Genomic DNA, 23,855 nt, shown 5'->3' with positions numbered 1-23,855 from the left:
TAACAGCTATCAGAACCACTAACACTCCCATGGAAGCAAAACCTGGCTGTCCCCATTTTTAGAACCCAGTTCAAGTCAAAAAGACAAATATAACCTGTGACTAGACCATTACCAAAACAGTGCCTGACGTGGACGTACAGAAAAACAGACTGAGTGGTCACCGTAAAGAAAACAGCTGTGACACCTGCTGCTGTCCTGCTAGGCATGGCAACAGGAAGCCCTGTTTTTCAAGTGTGCGGCAAAACGGTAAGGTTTCACTGAACCATATGTCATGGTGATTGGAGGCATGGCACCATGGATCTGCACCCAAATGTGAACCCATTGTGTCAGATAACCCTCAAACCCCTTTCCTGGGGCCAAGTCAGAGGGATTCAGAGTCACACTACACTCACACATGACATTCCACATGATTGTAGCACAGATCTGGCCCTAATTTGGCCTCCATCTGGCCCAAGTACACTGAGCAGAATCAGCTCCAGAATGTGGAATGACATCCTTTTGTGGTATCAAACCACCTCACGCACTGCGCACAGTAACTGGACAAGAACTCCGTTAAAAAAAAAAATTTGAAAGGAGATTTCCGCATTGGTGGATCTTCGGACATCCTTAGGTTCAATTCGAGTCTGTGTGAAGGACCAATTCCTTCCCCCAGCACCCTCCAGTGAGCCAGAAAGTATAGATTACACAACAGTCTCCTACCCCTCGTTATTTCAGCTTAACCATCCAAACGTGCAAAGGAACATTTGGTTAGATCAACTGGACTCTTTCCTGAACACATGGCTGAGTGCTGTCAGTCTCTCCGCAGCACAAGTCACATTCAGTCGAAACAGCATCATTTACAACATGAATCGCAGGTGTGGGTTAAAGAGTGAGACGGAAGCGTGACATGCCGTGTCTATTATAAAACGTGTCAGCGACTTGCCACTGATGTCTTGATATAAAATAAGCAGCCAATGCGTTCATGCGTATAAGTGAACTACAGCTACCGACGTGGAGAGGTATAAAAAAAAATTATGAAATAAAAAAACCCCTCTATTTCAGGCAACAGTGCCCTAAAAATAGCTCTGTGACAGACACTGTGCCAACCTCATTAAAACATCATGCCAGCACACCCTAAGTGCACGATGAGAGAAGTTGACGACAACTTGCTGAAATTCCTGGTATGCAAGTCGAACATTCCCTCACGTTGTGTATGTGAATGTTGTCAGGTCAAATGAAAGACAAACTAGCATGCTGAGCAATACAGATAGCTTTAATCATTCTATGAGCCAGCGCTGGGCTCCATGCCTTCTGGGAGCTCCTGTGTCCACAGTGCAGAGAGTAGTCATTGACTGAAAGGGCTGGAAAAAATTCAATTCTCAGTAGTTCAATCTCTTACCTGAGCTAGCTGTTTGTGTTCGTGTGTGCATTTGTGTGTGTTTTCTATAAGAAAACTGAGTGTGTGTGTGCATGTGTATGTCTTTTCCATAAGAAAAAACAAGTAGAACAGGTAAAAATCACAGGATATCACTAACATCAGGAACCTCTTCAGATTTACCAACAACATACAAAAGAGGGTGAAAAACACCTTTCAAAACATTCATGACATTTCTGGTTAAATACATTTTCCATATGATACTCCATATCTTCTCATCGTTTGTAAAACCGCACCAACAACATTTTTAGTTTTTTAACATATCGTGAATTGTTGCTTATGACACATTTAAGGTGTGTCTGTGTGTGAATGTGTGTTATGTGTTATGTGTGTGTGTGTGTGTGTGTGTGTGTGTTTCCTAACTTTAGCTAGGAGGACGCAGTGGCTTTAATGGCGCTCTGGGCTGGTAGGGGCGTGGCTCCTGAATCTGAAGCTCCTCCCACTGCTTGCTCCTCCTCTGTTCCAGCACCTTCTTCCTCCTCCTGCTCCTCCTCCTCTTCATCATCTAAACACGAACAGGTTAGAGAAAACAAAATAATCTGATTTAATGGAGAGAGTCAAAAAGAGGAGGTGTAAAGATAATATGGGAGAAAGACAATGAGAGAGAGAAAGAGAGAGAAGAGAGACTTCAAGGTCCCTTCAATTACCATCAAAAAGGACATTAATAATTAAACTTGGTTAAAGACAAAAGTATGAAGCAAAAGAAAATGAACACACACACACATGCAAAACATGTAGTTTCCTGACTTGATTTTTCTTACCTTCAATGAAGTCGATGCCACACAGTGCTTTTCTCTCTTTCAGAAAGCTGGCAGTGTAGTGATCCATGTTCTCATAACCTCGCTCCACTTTCTCCAGATGGGACGTGTCGGAGCCCTCAGTGATCCTGACGGAGAGTAAACAACAATACTAATGCATGCAATCACCAAGGAATCTGAACTGGAATAGTGTTTTATGCAAGCGTGCAATATTTACCTCTAGGGAGCACTTACTTTTTCAGAAGAGGTTTTGCAGTCTGCAAAAACGTACAATGGTTATTGCAATGATTTTTACAACTATTACAATGTATATTACAATATAGTATACAACACTATAACACTATATTCATTATTTTACTAATAAACATCATGAGACATCAGTAATATTCTCTGATTTTGACTTTAAAAGCTACAAAGAACTTTCCACTCAGAAAAAGTATTTATGCTTTTGTGATCTTCACAGTTTGAACACCCACTCTACAACTGATAGAGGGAGGTCTAGAAAAAGACTTTGATGAGGGAGGTCTGAGTTAAAATGTTCTTCTATGGAGACAATCTGAAGGGTAAAGCCTTTTTCTTTAATCAAAAAGTTAACTTGTTCCCCAGAGTATCAATCCTTGTAAGTTGTGAGTGTGCGGCCACGGTCTAACTTACCTGCAAGAACACAGCCATTTCAGGCTCCTCCATTGTCTGAATCCCTGTCTCCACGACCTTCGCCATGGTCTCCAGGTGATCAGTATACTTCTGCTTCAGGCCTTGGATGTAGTTGAGCTTCTCCTCCTGCTCGGCCGACACTGTCAGGCACATCTCCCTCTTCCTCTCCTCCATGATGGCGTAGAGTTGGTCAAACTTCTCACACACCTTGGACTTCTGCCTCCTGCTGTTCTCCTGTGACACACAGTTTATAAAGACTGTTACCTTCTGTTACTGTTATCTTTTTTTTCTTATGTGTAGTACTTATTGTGTTTATATGTTTTATGTTCACTGTATGCACCTATACACCAGAGCAAATTCCAGGTAGGTGTAAACCTACTTGGCAATAAATACAATTCTGATTCTGATTCTGAATTCTGATTCTGACCTCTGAACAAGCCCTGAATGACAAAAGGCACGAGTCTCTTTTTTTACAATCTGTTTGCCTCTTTCTGCTTCCCTACCGTCTGTTTATCTCTCTCGCCCTGCTGACTTCAAAGCTGGGTTCTGCTCTGTGCTCCTTTTTACCATGTTTTTGCACTTATGATTAATACAATGTCACAGAAATATTTTTACTTTGACTTAAAAAGCCACGCAATGTCTGAGTATTCTATGACTTAAAAAGCCACGCAATGTCTGAGTACATCACAACAACTTAATGTAAAAATCAATAGAGCATGGACTGACACTGAGAAAAGTCTATAACACAGGTATACACACCAATTCTAGAGTGGAAAGGGAGTTCTTCATTGTCTGTCTCCCTCTCCCTCCCCCTCACAATTAACCTTGCCCGAAGTTCCACTTTGTCATCCGAAGTGCCCATTTGCGCACTCAAGTCTCTGAATCACAACGTGCATGTCAGTCACCGGCTCTCGGCGGACTGTGGCCACGGGGCTCAGAAACGATCCAGCGTCCTGTGGTACCCTACCGGCCCACACACATCACCACCACTGTCCATCAAGAACCCTGATTGTTCCCCTTTGTTTAGTGGGGAAGTGGAGGGTGACTGGAGGAAGGGAAGGAGAAAGGGAGGGAGTAGAGGGAGGGGGAGGTTGTGCTGCTTGTTGGGACGACTCACCTCTATAATCTTGCAGGTCTCCTCCAGTTGGCTGATGACGCCCTGGACCCTCTCATTGCTGCTCACCATCATCGCTATCCTGTCCGTCAGCTCTGACTGGGGGAGTGTGTGTGTGGGTGTGTGTGTGTGTGGGCACACATACCGTAGACACGCATGTATACACACACACACACACATACACACACACACAGACACACACAAATATACACCGACACGCACCCAAACACACACATTAAAATGAGAGCATACCTTAACAAATCCATTAGAGAGGCAATTATCTTCAGAAATAACTTGAAAAATAACTCTAATGATGGCTAATGAAACATCAGTGAGTTTATTGCTCTGGTATTTGTCTAATTTATCTGAGTGGCATCCAGACTCCAAAACAGAAGCTGTATGATCTTTCATTAATTACGCAGAGATGTACCTGAGACGTACCTTCTGATTTTGGAAGACGCTGTTGAGAGGGGCTACCTCGCAGTCTTTGTGGTCCCCGAATACCTTGCACATGGAGCAGGTGGGGGTGCTACACGTCACGCAATAGATGTTGATCTTCTCGTCCTTGTGAGTCTCACACATGGGCTGCTCTGGTTTCGCCTCCGGGGCAGGTTGGCTGGGGCTGGGCGTTAAGATGGGGGAAAAAAACAACAAATGATATCCCTCTGTGCCCCTACAATCTATTTATTTCAACAAAACTGTAGCTGTGTTTGTGGTTTGGCCTTCTAGCTCTGTTTTAGTACTTGACCTACATTAGAAAAAGTTAAATTCAATTCAAATGTATTTATATAGCACCAAAACAATAAAAATGTCTCAAGACGCTTTACAGAGCCCCGGGCCTAAAAGGTAAACTGTTTAGAAAATGAAGTGGGGATCTATGGCATTTTTATTTCATTTTTAAGTATTTCTGTCAAAAACAATGGTACTGAACAACCATACAAGTACAAGTTCAGTGTCAGTACGACAACATCCGTTTTGTACATCATATTAATGTGAAATGTGCTACAGAATTCATAGGTAAGATTTTACATATCTATTGATTTTTTCTATTTAGTTTTCTCCTCAACCGCCATTTCCTTGTGTTGTAGCTACCTCACTAGTAGAATCCTGTATCAATACTTTTATGAAGAATACTGAGTTTGAAACACATTACAGTATGCTGCAAACTCATTTCAGCCATATGTAAGATTCATCACCAAAGCACTCAGGTTGGCTCAGTTATTAAGCCCCAGTGTAGTGTGTTTGCTCAAATGATTAGGGGAAAAGCAAATCGATGTGAGCAACCTAAGATCAGGTCATGGTGAGTTGTCATGGTGACCTGAGGGCATGGCAGGGGAGGGGAGGACAGGGCCGGGCAGAGAGCAACACCAAGCAGAACCTAGACTAGACACACTGCTCTGATTCACACAGGTCCTCAGGGGTCACATGGTCACCGTCGCTACGGAAACTCCTGTCCTGTCAACTAGACATCACATGATGGAAAAGAACACCAGCGCTGTAGAAACGAAAAAATTCAGCCCGATTTGGATTTGATGGGAAGATCAACTCATAAACAAGCTGAAATGACTTGAGTGTGTTGTTTAGTGACAGCAAAATAGGCAGCGGAGGAAAGAGTGGTCCATTGGGATTTGTACTGTTTGGAGCACAATCCACATCTCCTTATTTTATGTCCAACTAGAGCAAAAACTAAATTTGCTCCTCTGAAAAGCAATTCTAGTAGTTCTCATCCGACTACCCCTCTGTCCGTTGAATGTTGTCAGAAAAATTAGGATCAAAATGCGTTGCAAAGAATGGCTTCCTATAGAAATATGTTTGTAACATAACAACGTATAGCTGTTCAACGTATCCACATTCATTCACTTCTATATTATGAGCAGAACAGCTGAAATGTTATGCTACAGTTATGCTAAATGATGCTCACAAATAGTTACTAGTGTAACACAGAATAATAAGAATAACAATAACAATTCTAAGAATTTTGTCACCAAAAATAATTTTGGTGACAAATGACCCAGATGTAACTGCATTTTAGGCTACATGTGTGTGTTAAGTGGGACCATGTCATACTTTCTGTAAATACATTTGTATGTAAATATACTGCAAATATAGGCTACTTGTTGAATGGCACCTTGCTTAGATGTGCATATTTGATCCATCAGTACATATTCGGTTTGGTCATATCAGTATTTGGTCATTTTCTCAAGAAAAAGTCCAAGAAGCTTTTGAAGACCCAACTCTTTAGAGAGCACTTCCCGTCCTAACTGGCACTTCGACTAGTGCGTAACTTGCAATTACAGCAGTTACACTTCTGCACTCTTTCTTTCTTTTTATTTCATTTTGTTATATTTCTAATGTAAAGTAGTATTTATTTATTGTTACACCAGGTTCTATTGCTCGTAGCTTGAATATTCTCTCCCTTGTACGTCGCTTTGGACAAAAGCGTCTGCTAAATGACTAAATGTAAATGTAATGTAAACTAGTATAGTAACACTACAGTAAATATGAAATGTCCGTGTGTTCCAAGCTAACATGGTTAAGTGTGGGTGCGCAAATGTACTGCTGGTCACTGTCCTTATATTACAGGTGGAAGCCGTGACCTAGTAACCTTTCTATATGTCTCATATCTGGGTAGTATGGCAGATAGTTAGGTAACACCTGTTCTTAACTAGAAACACCCTGCTGTAATGCTACTTAATCAACTTTTAAGTGCTAACGTTAGCTTACATAGCTTGCATAGCGACGCAGTTGATGTCGGTCTGTTGTATTTTAGCAGGGTAACCTTGGTTGCTACACCTTTCATGATGGCCTACTAGTTAGCACACTACAGGTTCCTGGTGAATCATTTATATACCTGCTTTACCTGCTCGACTGTTGTTTGTACATGTCAATGATGTTTTCCACCAGGAGGTTCCTCTGCAGCCCATAGACTCCATGTCGGTCCAACACAACCTCATGTCGGCAGGATGGGCATCTGAAACGGCCTCCAGATGTCAGCGAGCCGCTTCTAGTGGGTAGGTAGGGGTTGGATGCCTTTCCGCACATGGATGCATAGGACAGGTGCATGAGGGAATTGTAGAAGAATTTTGTAAGTTATAGATGTAAGATTTATGATAGCAACCCGACCATCTGCATCATCTGCGCCAATGGGCAAAGGAAGCAGGCCTCTTGCCCCGTCACAGTCAAGTTATCAACGGACATTGACAATCAATTTAAAGTATCCCACATCATGACAGTTTTTGTTAAAATAGAGTTGTGTAATTTTGACCCAAACGTGCAGATAAGTCAATTTTACTTTACCTGAAACACATCGTTAGCACATTTGCGGCAAAGGTTGTGTTGACATGGAAGAATTACCACTGGCTTTGAAAACATCTCCAAACAAATGGGACAAATGAGTTCCTTCGCCAGGCTATCCATTGTCCTCACCGTAAAAATAACTTTCCGTATGGATCGTCTTATAGCCTACTTGATTAATCCAATACAAGTTTGCTTAAGAGACAGAAACCATGGCGCAGACCAGTACACTCCCTTTTGCAGTTTCACATGGGTCTTTGGCTAGCTGTTGCCCGGCTGTCAGGTTGTTTTTAGAAACTCACACGTCAAAGGTTGCTATGTTTACGTGCCCATATATGAAAATGTCGGAGATAGCCGACAGCTGACGACCCACTGGGCACAGGAAAACAGTCTTACTTTTATTGTCGTAAAACTGATCCTCACACAAACTTAACCCCTCTTGCAAAAAACAAAGTGGTTAATTTAGAAGTCTAAAACAACAACAAAACAGGTAGACCTAACTGCAACAATTTGCAGAGATACTTTAATTAGCTAAATGTTTGCATGCACCTTCCGGAGTTATTAAGAATTTTTGCCATTTAAGATGAAATACAGAAATGTGGTATAGTCTGATATGATCTTGTGTTGTATGCGTCTCGTGTGCCAACATATGTTGTCAAATGTGGTGTGATGTGTTGAACATGTTTGGGGTGCCATTATTGCTAAATTGTGATAAAACTGTTTTGGTGTGTTGGGCGGAAAAGGTACGTTGGAGAATGCGGGCATCGATCCCGCTACCTCTCGCATGCTAAGCGAGCGCTCTACCATTTGAGCTAATTCCCCATGCTTCGTGTAAGGAATGCACGCATGCTTTGAACTATGAACAGTTTATGCAGTTTTGTTGGGGGTAGTTATTGAATTTGCAGATCGAATAGATACTTGCCATTTTCTCGGTGGTGAACAAACTATCGTGGTTTGTTATTCACTGGGATACCCTTGATAATGTTCACTACATGCTAGCTAAATGTTAGCCAACGTTAACTTGGGACAGTAGTAAAATGCATGCATGCTTGTGTGGATTGCTATCGCTAGCTAGCTCACATACGTGTATGAATAACCTCTACTAATCTACTTCCAGTCTAGTTAGTGTTTACTTTCAAGAATATCCAAGGTGAAGGATCTTCGGATCTTGCATATTTACTGTTTAATTAACTTTGCATTTGATAAAATAGACATTGCGGGCTACCAAGCTGCCGTTTTCAGCGTTCGCTATCGCTACAGCACCATGTTGAATTGTACTGCAGAGATGAATCGCCATAATCTGTAGAAGTCAAAGTTATACTGACGTTAACGTTAAGAGACAATTGAAGGAACTTTTAATGTGACTTTAACACAGAGAAGTGGGCATTCTTCGAGGTTTGAAGTTGTGAAACCCCTGATTCACATTCAGCTCCCTTCGATAGCTCAGTTGGTAGAGCGGAGGACTGTAGCGGTATACACTGACATCCTTAGGTCGCTGGTTCAAATCCGGCTCGAAGGAGAGAAACTTTTTCGTTCTTCAAGAAGAAGTTTAGTCACTTTCATGATGAAAATTGTAGGCTACAACCTTAGTTTTTGAACATATAGAGTAGGTTGACTGTATGTGGACTGGAACAGACATGTATACATCTTAAGGAAGGAGATCAGTGCGAATATTTGAATGCCTTAGCTTAGCTTAAACTCTATATGTTCTGCTATTTTAATAAAATAAACAAGTTATCTGCTTTTTAGATTTGCTAAGCCTTAGTCAAAGTCAAAGTCAAAGTAGCTTTAATTGACAATAAAGCTACTTTGACTTTGACTTTGACTAAGGCTTAGCAAATCTAAAAAGCAGATAACTTGTTTAATTTATTAAAATAGCAGAACATATAGAGTTTTCAACGTATATCTTGAAATTAATATTGATTTGCAATGTTTTCACTTGTCAATCTTTTTCAACAGGCCCATTTTAATTATTGAGAATACAATCGTGATGAGCAAATTACCTTAATTAACATGACAGAAAGCAACAGAACTTATATTGAAAACCATCAAGCAATCACTCATTCAGTATTTACAGACATCAGTCAAAGGTTCCAGGCAAGCTCTCTTGCATAGTCGGTGAGAAGAAAATCGTGAGGAGCAATGGCCATTTGTTGTGACTTCACTCCAGACTGCCACCTCCCTCCCTCTCAGGTGTAGCTCCTGTGCCCATCACCAATCAACTGAGTCTTCTCACTGGCATTGGTTGGCTGATGCACGATGGGGGTGTCACCATCTGGCAAAAACAGACAAAACCTAGTTAAGCTTGGGCCTTGGCGTCACAAGGCTGAGAAATATGATTATCCTCCTGTAATAACTGCATAATGGCAGCATGTTTGCTAATGACACGTCACTGGGTAGATGAGAAGTGTGTGTTGTGAGCTATTTGCTGTTGGTGTTGTCCTGCTGGCTGTCCCCACCAGAGTGAGTGCAGTCAAACTGTGCAGAGCGACACCTCCATCAGTCCAGACGAGGGAGGCGGTGTACTTTTAACCTTATGACGATGCCCCTCATCCATAGAATTATTCGCCAGCAAATGACAGTGTGTAGGGAGTGTGGGAATGTAAATTGAGGGAGTATTGGCTGTAGCCTGGTCAGTGAACACACAATTTCTAATTTTAAAACAAAACAATGTTGTTAACAAATGCAAGCAGTTGAAAGATGCTGCAATCCTGTACGCTCTGCCTATTCATTCCATCTTTTTTTCAATGTTGGAGACAAAACATGTTGTTTCCTCTTATCATGGGATTGCTTAAAATAACTGGTAGGAAAACTTGCTTTGAGAACTGACTCACAGGCAGTAATTATTAGTTTTGTGGCAAACTGCAACCGACTTGAAAAGCCTCCCACTGCTAAGTGGCAGATTTAAAATGTGTATTATCCAAACATCTGGCTCAAGAGATAAGCTTCTAATTATTTTTCATTAACAGGCTGATGAATGACACACTTAAAAGTAAGAAAGCGTATATTTTGCCTATACTTTTGGATCTGAAGGCTTAGAATCGGTGTATGTTGACATCAAAGTTGTTTTTAGATCAAGTAGGCCTATTTGCTTCAAAAGACTTGTGTCGAGAGACATCATGGTAATGAATAAAGCAACTAATTAATTCTTTTTAAACGTTTCCGTCTGTATTATCAGTAACATATGTATTATCCTTTGTAATTACAGTTCTCCCTTGCTCTCTTTAATCCATTCTTAAGTCATGTCTTCAAAATTGTTAACATACTATTCTAAAAAAAAGCACGGCCCAAAATTATGCATTCAGTTTTAAAGATTCACTTACAAAACATAAAATACTTACCAAATCATATGCTTTCATTAAACAATAACCTTACAGTAAATTGTGGTCTAATAAATATCTTCTCATGAACAGATACTAAAAACACCTCTAGCAGCTTCACTGTAACCACTTCCAACTTCATTTGTGCTGTATGTCTGTGTGAATGTTACACACAGCCAAGTTGAAGAATGTGATAAATGCATATACACATAGCACAATATGGACTGTAATTCCAGTGTGGATTTTTTTGTATTATTATCATAGCTAACCCTAACTGTGTAGTTTTCTTTGTGCATCTTGTACTCCTTTATTTACATCTGTTTGTCTTGATGAAACTATGAGCTTGCATTCAAAGACAAATTGAACATGAATTTAAAAGGATCACGAGTGCTGTGTTTTTCCCACTGTGAAGAATATGATGTGAAATATGAAAAATGAAATACAAATATTATCTGACAGAAGAACTTATTTTGTGTAATAAAATAATAAGAACAGATCTTATTTTGTGTAATTTTTCTCTCGCAATATTGGAAGAGAAGTCTGATGACTTTGCTCAGTAAAAGCGGCAGTAGGGGACAGTCAGATAGAGAGTCCTTAGTCATAGTGCATCCCCCCTTTACAGTCTTGTGCATGGATGGCACAGCTAGTGTTGATTTTCTTCTTTGCCCTTCCTTTTCTTACAAACACATGCGTGTAGCCGGTTTGGTCCTTTCTTATTACTTCCTTCCTGAATAACATCGCAACAAATATCTTTTGACATCTTACATAAATGTACAAGAGCCGACTGTTGACTGAAATGTGATTACTGATTTAGCAATTGTGCAGAGACTTTCCATCCAGTTGCTGAGGATATTTATGGCAGCGTTTACTATCGGCTGTCACTATTTGTTTTGTCTGTTGTGAACAGCCTAATCTAATGCGATTTGTGTCTTTCTGTGAGAGATGTGTTGTAAAAAAAAGAACAGTGTCAAAAAAGCTCAGAAGCAGTGATGAAGTATTAATCACTGTGATCTTACAGTACCACGTTGTTCAGTCTAAGCATCCAAACAGTCACTCTTATATGTCAGCCCTGTGCACCAATAAGACCTCAGATTATAGCATCACAGTAAATGCCAATCAAACCCGTCAGCCCTGTGCACCTATAAGACCTCAGGTTATAGCATCACAGTAAATGGCAATCAAAGTCCACTCTGCCACAGGATGTGAGAACAGTCTCCAAAACGCTTTCCAACCCCTGGCAGTTCCAAACACTTGAGGAGCTCTCTCCTTATAATTAAATCGCACTTTATATTCATTGGCTTACTGCAAAATGTCAGCCAATGTAATCAGCACTGAGTCATACAAACAGAGGTATGATTCAATTGGTGGTGACTACAGCAAGCATCATTGACAGTATATCTACTTGAGCAGTGACGGCGGCTTAGTGATTTGCTCATTTCCTTTGTAAGCAATGTGTAATTCCATATGAAACGAACATAAGACTATCTGTGTGTCTTGTACGGCCTTGAGATGTGCTGTCACAACATATATCTGTAGATTTCTGTGTGTGTGTGTAGGCTCTGCTGTTGACCTCTTTCCATGTCCGTGCGAATCTGCTCCTCCAGGTCCTCGGGCGACACGTAACTCTCTGCGTCCTCCTCCCCGGGGACGCGAGGCTTACACTTCCCACAACAGCAGTTGAAACAGCAGCACAGGCAGCAGCAGAAGTAGCAGCCGGTCAGCACGCCACAGATCGCAAACAGGCCCTGGGGGTACGAAGACAAACATGGCATCCCCCATACATGTCAAACTGGTACAACCATGACAACAACAATGATAACTCAATAATAATAATAATTTGTGCTTGTCTTATTATGATTATTATTATTAACCGAAATTCTTATTAACCGAAATTCTTGGACAGACACATGTCAGGCATGTCTGGTATGGGTTTACTGTGGGCAGTGTGTATCAGAGCAAACCCACTCAAAAGACACCGGTGAGTTGGCCTATTCTTGGCCTACAGCCACGTTGCCATATTTTAGTTAGTGTAGAGACTTAGTGTGTGGAGGCCAAATTGTAGTTATCCCAGCAGTGAGTTTATTGTAGGAATACATGTAGGGCTGCAGTAGGAATGGACCTGACCTGAAATGTACATATAGACGCGAGACACCTTTGCAAGTTTCTCCCCAGTGAAACAACACAGTGTGGTCTGTTAGCACAGGGTTCTACCACGTGACCATCAATGTTGTCATTTTAATCTGTCCACCAAGGGGCCTAGTTCCAAACTCTGCAGTTCTCCTAGTTTTTTTTCTGTGTTTTACATACTACATGAGGTGTCACTAAAGTAGATGTTTAAATTTAAATTTGAACCCACTCACTTACATCTTACTAGGGCACATTGTGGAAACCCTCACCTTCGCCCACCAGCTGGAGAGCATGAAGTACGTGTTGACGTTCTCCTCCCCGAACTGCTGCGAGACGTACAGACCCAAGGATCCGTATTTGTCGTAAATGTTCCTCTTGGTGACATCTGACAGGACGGTGTGGGCATTGTTCAGCTCCTTAAACTTGTCTGCGGCGTCAGGGTTGTCTGGGTTCTTGTCAGGGTGGTATTTTAAGGCAAGTTTCCTGTAACATGAACATTAGTTATGTTGTCTCTATATGTAGAGACACTGGAAACATCATGGCTCGGGATAGAGGTAAAAAAAAGCTTCGTCATAGGTAATGCTTTTTCTGAATGGTGAGAAAGCCCATTTCCACACTGATCAAACATCACGTTAAAAAAAATCGTTTCAGGGGAAAGATGACAGATATTAACATGTCTCAGTGAATGAAGTTGGATCAAATACCATTATGACCGTATGACCATTTTTACTTACAGACTTAAATGTCAGTAGTTTTGCAAAAAAATAAAGCAATTTCCTTCAAGCACCAAGATAGCCTCTTGTACAGACAGGTCTTTTTCCCTTTTTCACACACATGGTCAGTGTGAAATAGTTTGTTAATATGCTGCGGGGTGGGAAAGGAGGGCATGTTTGCACCCCGAGTATAGCATCGGCCCTGGGCGGCCTCGGACAGCTGTCTCCCTTCAACCAGACACCTTTATACCACCAGTGACTCTAAAAAGCATGGACTTGGTAACATGGTAACATGGACATGGTAAGATCATTTCAAAAGTGAAGCAGCCAGAAGGAACTACAGTATGGAGGAGATTTAATTAAATATGGGGTCATTTATGGCCGGATCGGACTGATATTCTGTTTACTACGCAGACTCTCCCTCCCATTTGGACACATGGCACCTCTCATTTTGAGAGATTTTGGCTCTATTTCTATGTAACGGAAGGGCAGGAGGCCGTGCTTTCCATGCTTTTTCCAGTCATTGGTTTACACCTAAGGACGACCATCTGTTGACCTTCCACCATCACACTCAGTGTCAGCCAGTGCCTCAGTATGTGGGGGAGGGTAAGATAGATAGATAGATAGATAGATATATGGATACTTTATTAATCCCGAGGGAAATTTAGGTAGTAAGTTTAGGGTAAGCAGACAGGCAGGTGAAGGGCAGGTCTTGGTCAGGGAGATCCCAGGGGGCGCCAGGCTCAGGGGGCCCAGTGCTGGGTCATGGAGGTGTTATAAAGACCAGGAGATAGTAATGGATTACCACTCCCATTCATTTCGATGCACAATGCTATGCTAGCTACTGCAGCCCAGGAAGCATGAAAATGAACACTGACGTCTTGCTTCATGGTGCTCAGTTTTGGCACCAAAACTACGACGAGCCAATCGCCTGTGCTGCAAATGCCACATGACTGGTTACCACAGTAACCAAAACCCTTTGCTGATTGGCCAGACTTGTGTATGATTCGCATCAACCTATGGGAAACGCACTACTTGGCACCAAAAATAGCGTATGCTAGCTGCCTGAAGCTAACTCCCTAAAGCCAGACAGGGGCCCTTTCTCCCTCTCTAAAGCCTGACAGGGGCAGCAGGTCAGGCAGTATGTGTTCTTTTAGATTTAGACCATGGAGTTAGGGTTAGGGTTAGGGCTAGGTAGTTTCAAGCTCCGCTGTGGGCAGGAGTTGTCTGACTGAAACTTGAACCTCTTTCCGCTTACCTAAGTGAGGAGCAATTATGGTCCCTGCCCTTAGTGGTAACGCCTATTAAAGCCCCACGACTTTCAAGAAAGCATTTAAAAAACATTTCCAGCTAAACATCATTTGCCTCTTTGTTCATTTATTTCTTTATTTTTGCTAAGTTGTGCCGTAATTTCACATCAACATTTTATGATGCACCAAGCACGCATGCTCATTAATGTTTAATTAATCCAACAGCCTCTGAAAAAGCTGCTATGATTACATATTCATTAACACACATGAGGGTTGTTAAGACCCAAACAGTTTAGATGGCTTCCTGAAAGTTGGTTTGCTTTTAACCATTTAAGAGATGCACTTGCTGCATGCACTTGCTGCAGATAAACATTGGATATTTTCATTTCCTACTAACACTACACTTTTTTTTTTTTTTTACATCTCCAAACATTCGTAAATAAATGTTTGGAGTAAATAAGTAAAGTAAGTAAAGTAAAAGTAAGTACATTCGACAGGGGCAACTGTGTACTTACAGATCTGGAATGGTTTTGAAACAATAAAAGGCAACATGGAGCCTGAATCAGTTAATCATCAGAAAAAGACCCTGTGATGGAGAAACCTGTGAGCACCTGTGGGTGGAATGAGAAATGACTGTTGCACTGTAAACTAAAGTCCTCATACGCTTACGTATTGTCACGTCTGTATATCAGAAAGAAGGTATATCGGCATTCATTGCCTCTCTCCTTGTTAGTATTCGGCCTGCGGTTCTGTTGTAGATTGTTTTGTTAGTAGATTGCAAATGTAGTTGTTTTGTACTCAGAGAAAGAGGACTGCAGTTATACTACTATAGGTTTATGCCTTTAGTCTCGTTCACAAGCTAACATCTTTCAAATCTCTCTCTCTCTCACACACACACACACACACACACACACACACGTGCCTTCTTTAACCCTTATTCACATAAGACTCAGGGGCATGTTCTGAGTGTTATGAATATTTCAGCTATACGGAAGCCATATTATATTCATACCACTTTTCAGCAACAATAAAAGCCTGTTATAACGGATCCTTTTATTGTTTCTTGTGGTGCGCTTCTATTTCTAACCACACGCAAAAAAATGCACAGCGGTGCGTATTAAATTGCTGTTACACAAAGTGAGACCTACAATGACTATAGAGATGACCAAACACAGGACTCAGGGCATGAAATGCTCATAGGTGAGCTACATTGGTCCTCTTCCCACCTCTGTTTGGAAGGTCCTGTGAGGAAAAGGTGAACTTTTGATCTCACCTGTAGGACTTCTTGATGTCATCGTGTGTGCTGTTCTTGTCCAGGGCCAGCACCAGGTAGAGAGCCTCCCCTGAAGTGGAGAGGGCGCGTTGCCTTTGTTCACTCATCTTCCTTGACCATTACCTGTGTTCACACAGCCATCATTTCATTACATCGGGGATTATTTGTTATGCATGATCATGAAGCTCATGAATAGCTACAAGTTGCAGTATCGTCAAGTCACTTTGTGTTGTGTTGTTTGTACAATTGTATGTGTTCATACACACGTAAAAAAAAGACAAATAAATATTGTTTTGACGTCGATCAGCAACCTATTATACTAAATTGCTGGATTAGCTCCAACAATTCCTTCTGTCATTCTGAAAAGCATACCTTCTTTTAAATAATTCCTTCGGTTTGAATGAAGACCAAATCATTAAATATTTTATTAAGGAAGAAACAACCAAGTTTAGATACTGCCAAACTATCTCAAACGCACTCCATACCAGCGTCACATAACAACAACACTGCTATGTAGTGGCAGAGTGTTAATCGTTAGCCCATAGATTACCAACAGTCTCCTACCTGCTCCACACAAGAGATCCCAAGACTCAGTCCTCACCAAAGCACAGCAGACAGGTCAATGGAGTCGTGTTGCTCCTCTGTGGGCTAGTCGACTAGTAGTGAGATGAATAAAACATTGGATGGGCCTGGAGCTCAGGTGTCTAAGGCTATCCTACCATGGTTGCCCGCAGGCTTGATTGGGTTTCAACACTGACAAGCTTCAGGCCTGACACAACACAATGCTTTGGAATGGTAGGCGTCAGAGGTAGATTAACCTCTATTGAACTTAACCTATGGATTGTCATTGGAGGGTTTAGCTGTGTATATATCTAAATGCGGAGAGTGTTCAGTGACAGAAGATCTTGCTGACCTCCCACAAGGCAAACCATGGGCTTGAAGTAGAATTGGGGAAGTTTCATAGACTTTTGGTTTGATCTGGAACTGAAGCGCCATCTGGTGGTGGTAAGAATAAAGTACATGTGCACTAACAAGATGACCACATGATCAAATGCAAGCAGATGAGAATAAAAAAATAGAATATAGTAATTTAGAGTATACAAGTATAATAAATGTGTGGGGGAGAGGAAGATGAGTATTGTACATTATCATGTAATTCTCTCCACCCTTTTCATTTGCTTATTTCATTATGTGTATATTTTGTATTGTGGTACTTTGTCGACTGGATTTCTCAAAGATTAAATAAATCATTGCAAACACATTTTTACCGTAATTTATGTACTGTACACTTCTGGTTTGAACAGTCATCAGTTTAAACGTATTGCTCTTTGTATTGAGATAGTATGGTTTGCCACAAGATGGCGTTGAAATACAATAGCTGAGTAGTTGAGAAATATGTGTCAATGGTGTTCCTTCATTTTTACTCATTACCACTGTTAAATGCACATATGTAGGGAAGAGTCGGTTTTCGTACTATGATTGCAGTTATTGACAAGCAACTATATGAGGCTGAAGACAGAAAGGCAGGGCCTGTTCTATTTGCATGCTTGTCAGCTATGTGGGTTTTTGCTGCTAGTCTGTAAATTTAATTCATCCCGATGCTCTTAGCAAATTTCATCCGGGCAGGGTTTCTGCCAAATGTACAGGATTGGAGGTGTATCTACGGATGGATTGAGAGTCACTGCTGAGTGGGAGAGGAGAATTGTGCTTGACCAGCTTGACACTTTTCCTAAGACACTTTTCTTCAGTTTTCTTCTAACTGAAATACTTTCCCTAAAAAACATAAAGTTAATGTAGCCAGTTGTTCATATCACCAGTCAATAAATAGCAGATTGCATTGTTAATTTAGCATGGCCAAATACTTCTGAGTATACTTGGTAATTAATTAATTAAATGAAGGTTTTGGCTCAATCTATTTGCTAAATAATGACAAACTGTCACTACCTTTCGACTCTAACTTCAACCTCTGAGCAAACTTGCAGGAGCTCATACTATTACAAACATAATAAAGATAAAATATGAATAATAAATATTAAATAAATTAGTGTTAATGATGACTAAGTACACAGTGGCTCATACAAAATGATAAAGGCCAACTGTCCAAAGCCCTGATTGTTAATAGGGCCCCAATAAAAGCATCTATTCCTAACACGTCACTGTTGAGGTAAAGGTGGAAGAGTGTGTTCCTGCTCATTTGGCAGTGGCTCTCGGGGGAGCCTTTGTAACTGGATACTTCAACTCTCCTGGGGAATTAGCAGGTGCGCTACTCACCTGCCCCCGTCATATCCAGTCTCTGTGCCATCTGACCCCCCCCCCCCCCCCCCCCCCCCCCCCCCCCCCTTATTAAGCATGTGTGTCAAGGGAGGGGAGAGTGCCAAAAACAAAGGCATTAATGAAATGGTTTCCTCGCAGTCAGTAAACGCAGGGGGTGTCCCCACAGGGGACGTGGCAGTGTGCCTAACAGTATTCCCTCAGAAGGAAAAGGTGTGGATATGAATACACATACAGTACACTATATGATAATGCAGTCAGCTGCTATGGTGTCGTCAGCAACCATTCTTAAGAATACATTCATTTGATATTAGAAATTCAGTGAAACGTATTGGATAGCATAATATCAAAAGTACATAACGTGCAGCAGACATCACCCAGGCAATGAAAAAACTAAGCAATAAACCTAATGCAAACAAAATTAAGTATAATATTAAAGTATTAAATTCTTACTATAATAATAATAATAATAATAATAATTATAATAATTTTAGTCAAGTGTTATACTGATCCTGTTGGGGGATTCAACATGTAGCAAAAAAAAAAAAAAAAAGGAACCCTACAATGTTGGCATGTGCCCAAGGCTATCAAATGTTCTGGCCAATTTAATCTGAACCATGGCAATGTAAAGCTACCCTGTACCCCTACCAGTGTTGTGCAAATACCAAGAATTTGGTCTCCCTGGGTTAGGGGGGAAAGACCCGGCCTGGCTGAGTGATAGGACACAATTTTGCTTGGTTGCCTGGAAAAGACATAGAAGAGCTCAGCAGGGGGCTTGACTGTTGAATTGTATTCAAAGCTATGGGAGGGAGAGAGGGAGGCACTGATTATGCCCTTTACTGGCACACAGCCTGGCCGTTGCCATGGCACAGTTCACTATTGTCCCAAAGGTTGCTCATGAAAAAAAAATATATACTCAGTTAAAAGCACATAGGAACATGTCAAAAAACAGTATTGTGTGATACAGTCCCCATACTGCCCTTCTAAACACAGTAGCAGGAGAAAGGCTGGGATAGTTGCAAGCTGTCTTAAAAAGGCTATAGCACTGGTAATACACTTCCAGACTATATGTGCCAACTCTTTTCTCCACTGTTGGAGTCTGGACATGCAGCACCAGGGGCTGTTTAGTCCAGAGATTTGTAACTAACTGTCAGCAACTTGGTAGACTTGGTAGACAAAGATGACAGGCTTTTATTTGAAATGCAGCTACACCAGGGTGACTGTTGTTGTGGGGACTCTATCATAGACAAACTTCACTTAGACAATGCACTGTAGACCACGTTCTGTGACCACTGTTTGATTAGTCTTGGAAGCATTTTTTTTTTTTACATCTTTTCCATTGCGATTGCGGCTGGGGTGAATAGTTCATGAACTGTGACTAATTCAGTGTGGGATGGTATGAAGGGTTAGTAGACATGAAATATCAAATCACATGGTTAGGCCCTTATCTACTAACCAGCCAGCTCCTTTTGTCATATTTAACGTTCAGTGGTTAACTTGTAGAAACTCCTGGGGCATGCCAAATTTACAACCTAATTTTTCGGAAGAGCATCTCATAAAATGCAAATAATTAGCAATTTCTTTGTTGCCGAGTTTATTTTGATTTCTTTGCTTTGGTTAGGTGAAAGTGAACAAAACATGATTGTCTCTGGTTGTTTGTCACTGAAAAAAGGTGAAAAGATCATTTTGAAGACATAGAGGCAGCATTTCATATGAACCGTATTGCCATACACTGAATGAAAAAGTTCTCCTGCATTTCCAAATGTTCCTTTGTAATTCCCCGATTAGATATGCAGATTTTCTCTTCATAATCCAGTTCATAACGGTGAATCTGACCAGCACATCAAAAAATTCCAACCCTGTTATGTTGTTTGCTTTAAGAAGCCATACTGTTTGTATGATCTACTTCTAGTCCAAATTATCGTACGGGCCTAAGACTATTAGGGTCAGTTTGTGGTATGTGTTTTCACTTGCTCTGGAATGGCTACTCAGATAAAACGACACCAGAAGTAGGTCATACCCCTTCCTCTTAGAAACAACAGAGACCCATGCCTCTGTAATGAGTTAAATTAGAGCGTACAAACATACAATCTACCTCTTTCCCAAGGTAATTGGTATTCTGTGCTGTTTCCTGGGACTCCTCTTTCCCAAGGTAATTGGTATTCTGTGCTGTGTCCTTGGATTTTATGGAGCAGATTTCGTGCTTCCTTCAAATGCAAACACGACTTTGGGATGAGGGGAAAGAATCACCACAACGTATTGTTTTACAATGTGCAGTACACAGAAACCGTGCCATGTGGAAATACAGTGCCCAACAGGCATTGCTTTTTACTCTGTGACACAAAGAGAACGTGCCACAATGAAAAAACAAATATAATTCAATTGATTTGCATCTTGTTCAGCTACCCATCCAGAAAACCCAATGAGAAGAGATTACATTACACACAATTTAATGATCAAATCCTGCCATACCACGCCAAAATGGAATAGACGTCTTTGCTTCTCTCCTAACTTTCTATCGGCTCATTTTCTTTTTTGGAAAAGTACATGTTGAAATCATGCCACCAGGAAATCTAATCACTGTCCAATCACAGTAGTGATGTTACGTTGGCAAACAATCTGATTCTTTTCAATGGCTCTTTGGTATGAATGAAGGGAACCGAGATGTTCTTTTAATCGTTGTGCCCAAACTTCACTGCCTGCTCTAAATTCACTCCACTCCCCTTTACGTGAACACTGAGAACCAGCCAGTTACAAGAGCTAGACTTTGTTCCGTGAAGTTTTGGCAAAATGAGTTGGATTAGTTACTTGTTGTTTGTAAGAACACACTCTAAAAATGCTCTGTTGTTTTTTAACCCAAATGTTGGGTTGAGGCTATTGATCATTTCCTTGGGTTATTTTGACTTATTCTGGATTGTTTTCTGTAACCCAGCGGATGGTTTAGTGGTTGAAGACAGTGCCCCCTTCTCTCCTCCACCAGATCTACCTAGTGGCGGGGTCACTTTATCTCAGTTGTTTCATTATTTGAGCTAGCGTATGTCTTAGTGATTATCTTAGTGATTATTTCGCAGATAGATAGCTAGTAAATCTTGCCCCCTTAAAAAAAGAAAAAAGAAAAAAGAACAAACAGCTCTCGGAAAGGAATGGGGTCATAAGATCAGGCTCCCTTCATAGAACTGTTATTCCCATCACTATATCACAGTCTTGTAGCCAATACCGGGCATGGTCGAGGTCGCCAAACGCGTAGGGGATCTGGGCTCACCTCAGTATCAATAATCCTTGCACTTACAGTACATTTACTTTTTTTTACGTTTATTTTGATAATTGTCTGTGCCAAAAAGACAACAAAGGACTTAAGAATAACAAACTCAAAATAAGAGGGGAAAATCGATGTAAGTGCCTGGATTACCGTTAAAGTGACCAGAGTTTGTTTTCCTCCATGGGTACATACTTGGTGACCTCAACCCCACCCCTATTTGCCGTTTGCAATTTTGCTGTGATTGGACAGTGATTAAACTTCCTGGTGGCACGATTTTTGCATGTGCTTTTCGAAAAAGAACAAGAGTCAACTGAAGGTTTCGCGAGAAGCAAAGACCCATACTCCATGTCGGTGTGGTATGGCACGATTCCATCTTGAAACTGTGTCTAATGCAATTCCTTGTCATTGTTTTTCTGGATGATAGTTGATGAACAAAATGCAAATCAATTGAATCATGTTTGTTTTTTCAAGTCACACAGTAAAAAGCAATGCCTGTTGTGCATTGTATTTCCACATGGCACGGTTTCTGCGCACTGCACATTGTAAAACAATACGTTGTGGCGACTTTTCCCCTCATCCCAAAGTCGTGTTTGCATTTCAAAGAGGCACGGCATCCACTCCATAGGATTGTGCTAGAGCATGGAGAAACTCCCTTAAGAAAACACACCTGATATACTGGGCAGTACACAGAATTTGGCATCCATACATTCAGGGGGAAACATATTATTTCTTAAAATCATCTATCAACCCTGGACTGAATCCAGCCCAGATAAAATCATGCTGGATCATTGCCACTACCCCTTATTTTACTTTTCCCCCTTACCTTCCAAACTCTTAATCTACACAAATGTATATTAGATGACTGGCTTACACAAGGTGTTAGGGCGGTAGGGTGTCAGAAATGTTGCATACAACTGTATGTCTTAGACATGCACGGACATATGGAATGACAAGCCAGTCTGGGCCTACTATGCATTTGTGATGAAAGTCAGCCTCTCCTTGTTGGTGGAATACTATGCAGCATCTCTGAACTTGCATCTAAACTCAGGAGTTTACAGTCTAAAACTAGCGAGCTAACCATCTAAAAGGCATGCAAAAACCTTGCAGACACCACCAACAGCACAGTTGGCTTGATAAAAGCTTGGTAACATGCTGTCTTTTGGCGATATAATTGGCAATGTTGTGCTGTCCTAGACCACACAGAATGACAGGGTGCCTAGCCTAGATGGCTAGTGGGAATAACAGGTGTGTTTATCTGTCCTTCATATGCCACCAAAATGAATTTAAAGATGATACCAAAACAAGTTGCCTTTTAGAAAACATACCTCACAAAGTGGCAAATTGTTACATAGTGTTGCTTTAAGGTGGCTTGTGCTTTTATTAACCATGCAATGTGGTTGCATGAACAAAATGTTTTTAATGACATGGTGAATTCATCATTCAAATAAATATTTGCTCAGGCTGATACTCTACACGGTGGTCTCCTTAACATCAAGAACAGTTAACTGAGGCTGAGTGCACATGTACAACTGGATGACTCATGCAAGAAAGGTAATCACTAGAAATGATGTAGACCGGCTGCAGGGCAAACCCCGTTGTGGTGGAATACCCTTGTTGAGGTCCGTGAACGACTGCATAAATCAGTCTTGGAATCGCCCCTGACGGTCCCTCCAATTAAAATGACTGTACTAAGCACGGTCTGTGCCATCGGCCAATCGAACAAGGCGTAATACTGGTAGTTGCGCAGCTATTGGTTCAAAGAAAAGGAACGTTTTGTATGCGCTTCAACAGCCCCATCTCTGGCAGGTGGTGCATGTTCGGAAATAGCTTGCAATGTTTAGGAAGATAGCTAGGTAGTCATAGATTATCAACGTAATTTGTTTCACGTTTTCTTTTACTTTTTTTTATACGAATTTCACAGTATGTGCCAATACATGTTCTGCACTAGTACTGAGTGTGGTTTGGTTTCTTCAAGCCACTTTCTCTTGTATATTCAGTGCGCTGAGTGATCCCGATGCGTAGTGGATTACGGGTGCTATCTATGCCTGCATTGAGAAAAAAGGACTGAATAAAGGCTGATAGTTTCTCTGCAAGCACCAAGACCTTGAATGAAAACCGTCGAACCTCTCTAAAGGCAAGTTCCTGCACATTTACCCGCAGGTTTTTTTTCCACTTTTGCCATTTTTTCCAAGCATCGATATCGTTTGGAAGTGGTCTTGCCTTTTGTTTTGATTTAGAGGCATACTGCGGAGCCATTTCACGATGAAGCACGACTGAACGGAGTTTAAAAAATGAGGAAGCATTTTTTAAAAGATACTAAAAAGATAGAGGCCTCATCATCTACAGGCCCAGATCTTGGTAAAAAGGGGGAAAGGGGTCCATGGAGCCAGATGAATAAAATCGAGTGA

The 23,855-nt window shown here is 41.2% G+C and overlaps 2 protein-coding genes and 2 non-coding genes across 4 annotated transcripts; 1 reads left to right on the top strand and 3 right to left on the bottom strand.

The window, feature by feature from the left end:
- Positions 1–1,234: 1,234 nt before the first annotated feature.
- On the bottom strand, positions 1,235–7,547 carry trim55b (tripartite motif containing 55b). Its single transcript, XM_042706520.1, has 8 exons — positions 7,238–7,547; positions 6,801–6,970; positions 4,382–4,562; positions 3,944–4,039; positions 2,827–3,060; positions 2,407–2,429; positions 2,176–2,300; positions 1,235–1,919 (listed from the first exon to the last, which is right to left on the bottom strand). The coding sequence occupies exons 1-8, from the start codon at positions 7,355–7,357 to the stop codon at positions 1,783–1,785; spliced, it is 1,086 nt and encodes a 361-aa protein (XP_042562454.1). The 5' UTR covers positions 7,358–7,547; the 3' UTR covers positions 1,235–1,782.
- A 436-nt stretch (positions 7,548–7,983) lies between these two features.
- Positions 7,984–8,056, bottom strand: trnaa-agc. Its single transcript has one exon. It is a non-coding gene; the product is annotated as a tRNA-Ala (tRNA).
- Positions 8,057–8,666: 610 nt separating this feature from the next.
- Positions 8,667–8,753, top strand: trnay-gua. Its single transcript is given in 2 exon segments — positions 8,667–8,703; positions 8,718–8,753. It is a non-coding gene; the product is annotated as a tRNA-Tyr (tRNA).
- Positions 8,754–9,422: 669 nt separating this feature from the next.
- Positions 9,423–16,028, bottom strand: dnajc5b (DnaJ (Hsp40) homolog, subfamily C, member 5 beta). Its single transcript, XM_042706521.1, has 4 exons — positions 15,918–16,028; positions 12,951–13,164; positions 12,125–12,299; positions 9,423–9,509 (listed from the first exon to the last, which is right to left on the bottom strand). Exons 1-4 carry the CDS (start codon positions 16,022–16,024, stop codon positions 9,424–9,426), a joined length of 582 nt encoding a protein of 193 aa, XP_042562455.1. The 5' UTR covers positions 16,025–16,028; the 3' UTR covers position 9,423.
- Positions 16,029–23,855: the final 7,827 nt, after the last annotated feature.

Source organism: Clupea harengus, unplaced genomic scaffold (assembly GCF_900700415.2).
Source record: "Clupea harengus unplaced genomic scaffold, Ch_v2.0.2, whole genome shotgun sequence".
In the NCBI taxonomy this organism is placed as follows: domain Eukaryota; kingdom Metazoa; phylum Chordata; class Actinopteri; order Clupeiformes; family Clupeidae; genus Clupea; species Clupea harengus.
The sequence above is the reverse complement of the archived record's forward strand: the minus strand, read 5'-3'. Positions and strand labels throughout refer to the sequence as shown.

What these genes read in the sequence shown, in the direction of transcription:
- trim55b (XM_042706520.1), bottom strand. Translation starts at nt 7,357, where the DNA reads ATGGATAGCCTGGCGAAGGAACTCATTTGTCCCATTTGTTTGGAGATG. An exon ending in TACAAACAACAGTCGAGCAG is followed by an intron (nt 4,563 to 6,800) that starts GTAAAGCAGGTA and finishes CTTAACGCCCAG; the next exon opens with CCCCAGCCAACCTGCCCCGG. An exon ending in AGACCTGCAAGATTATAGAG is followed by an intron (nt 3,061 to 3,943) that starts GTGAGTCGTCCC and finishes TGTGTGTCACAG; the next exon opens with GAGAACAGCAGGAGGCAGAA.
- dnajc5b (XM_042706521.1), bottom strand. Translation starts at nt 16,024, where the DNA reads ATGAGTGAACAAAGGCAACGCGCCCTCTCCACTTCAGGGGAGGCTCTC. An exon ending in TCTCCAGCTGGTGGGCGAAG is followed by an intron (nt 12,300 to 12,950) that starts GTGAGGGTTTCC and finishes TCGTACCCCCAG; the next exon opens with GGCCTGTTTGCGATCTGTGG. An exon ending in TCGCACGGACATGGAAAGAG is followed by an intron (nt 9,510 to 12,124) that starts GTCAACAGCAGA and finishes TGTTTTTGCCAG; the next exon opens with ATGGTGACACCCCCATCGTG.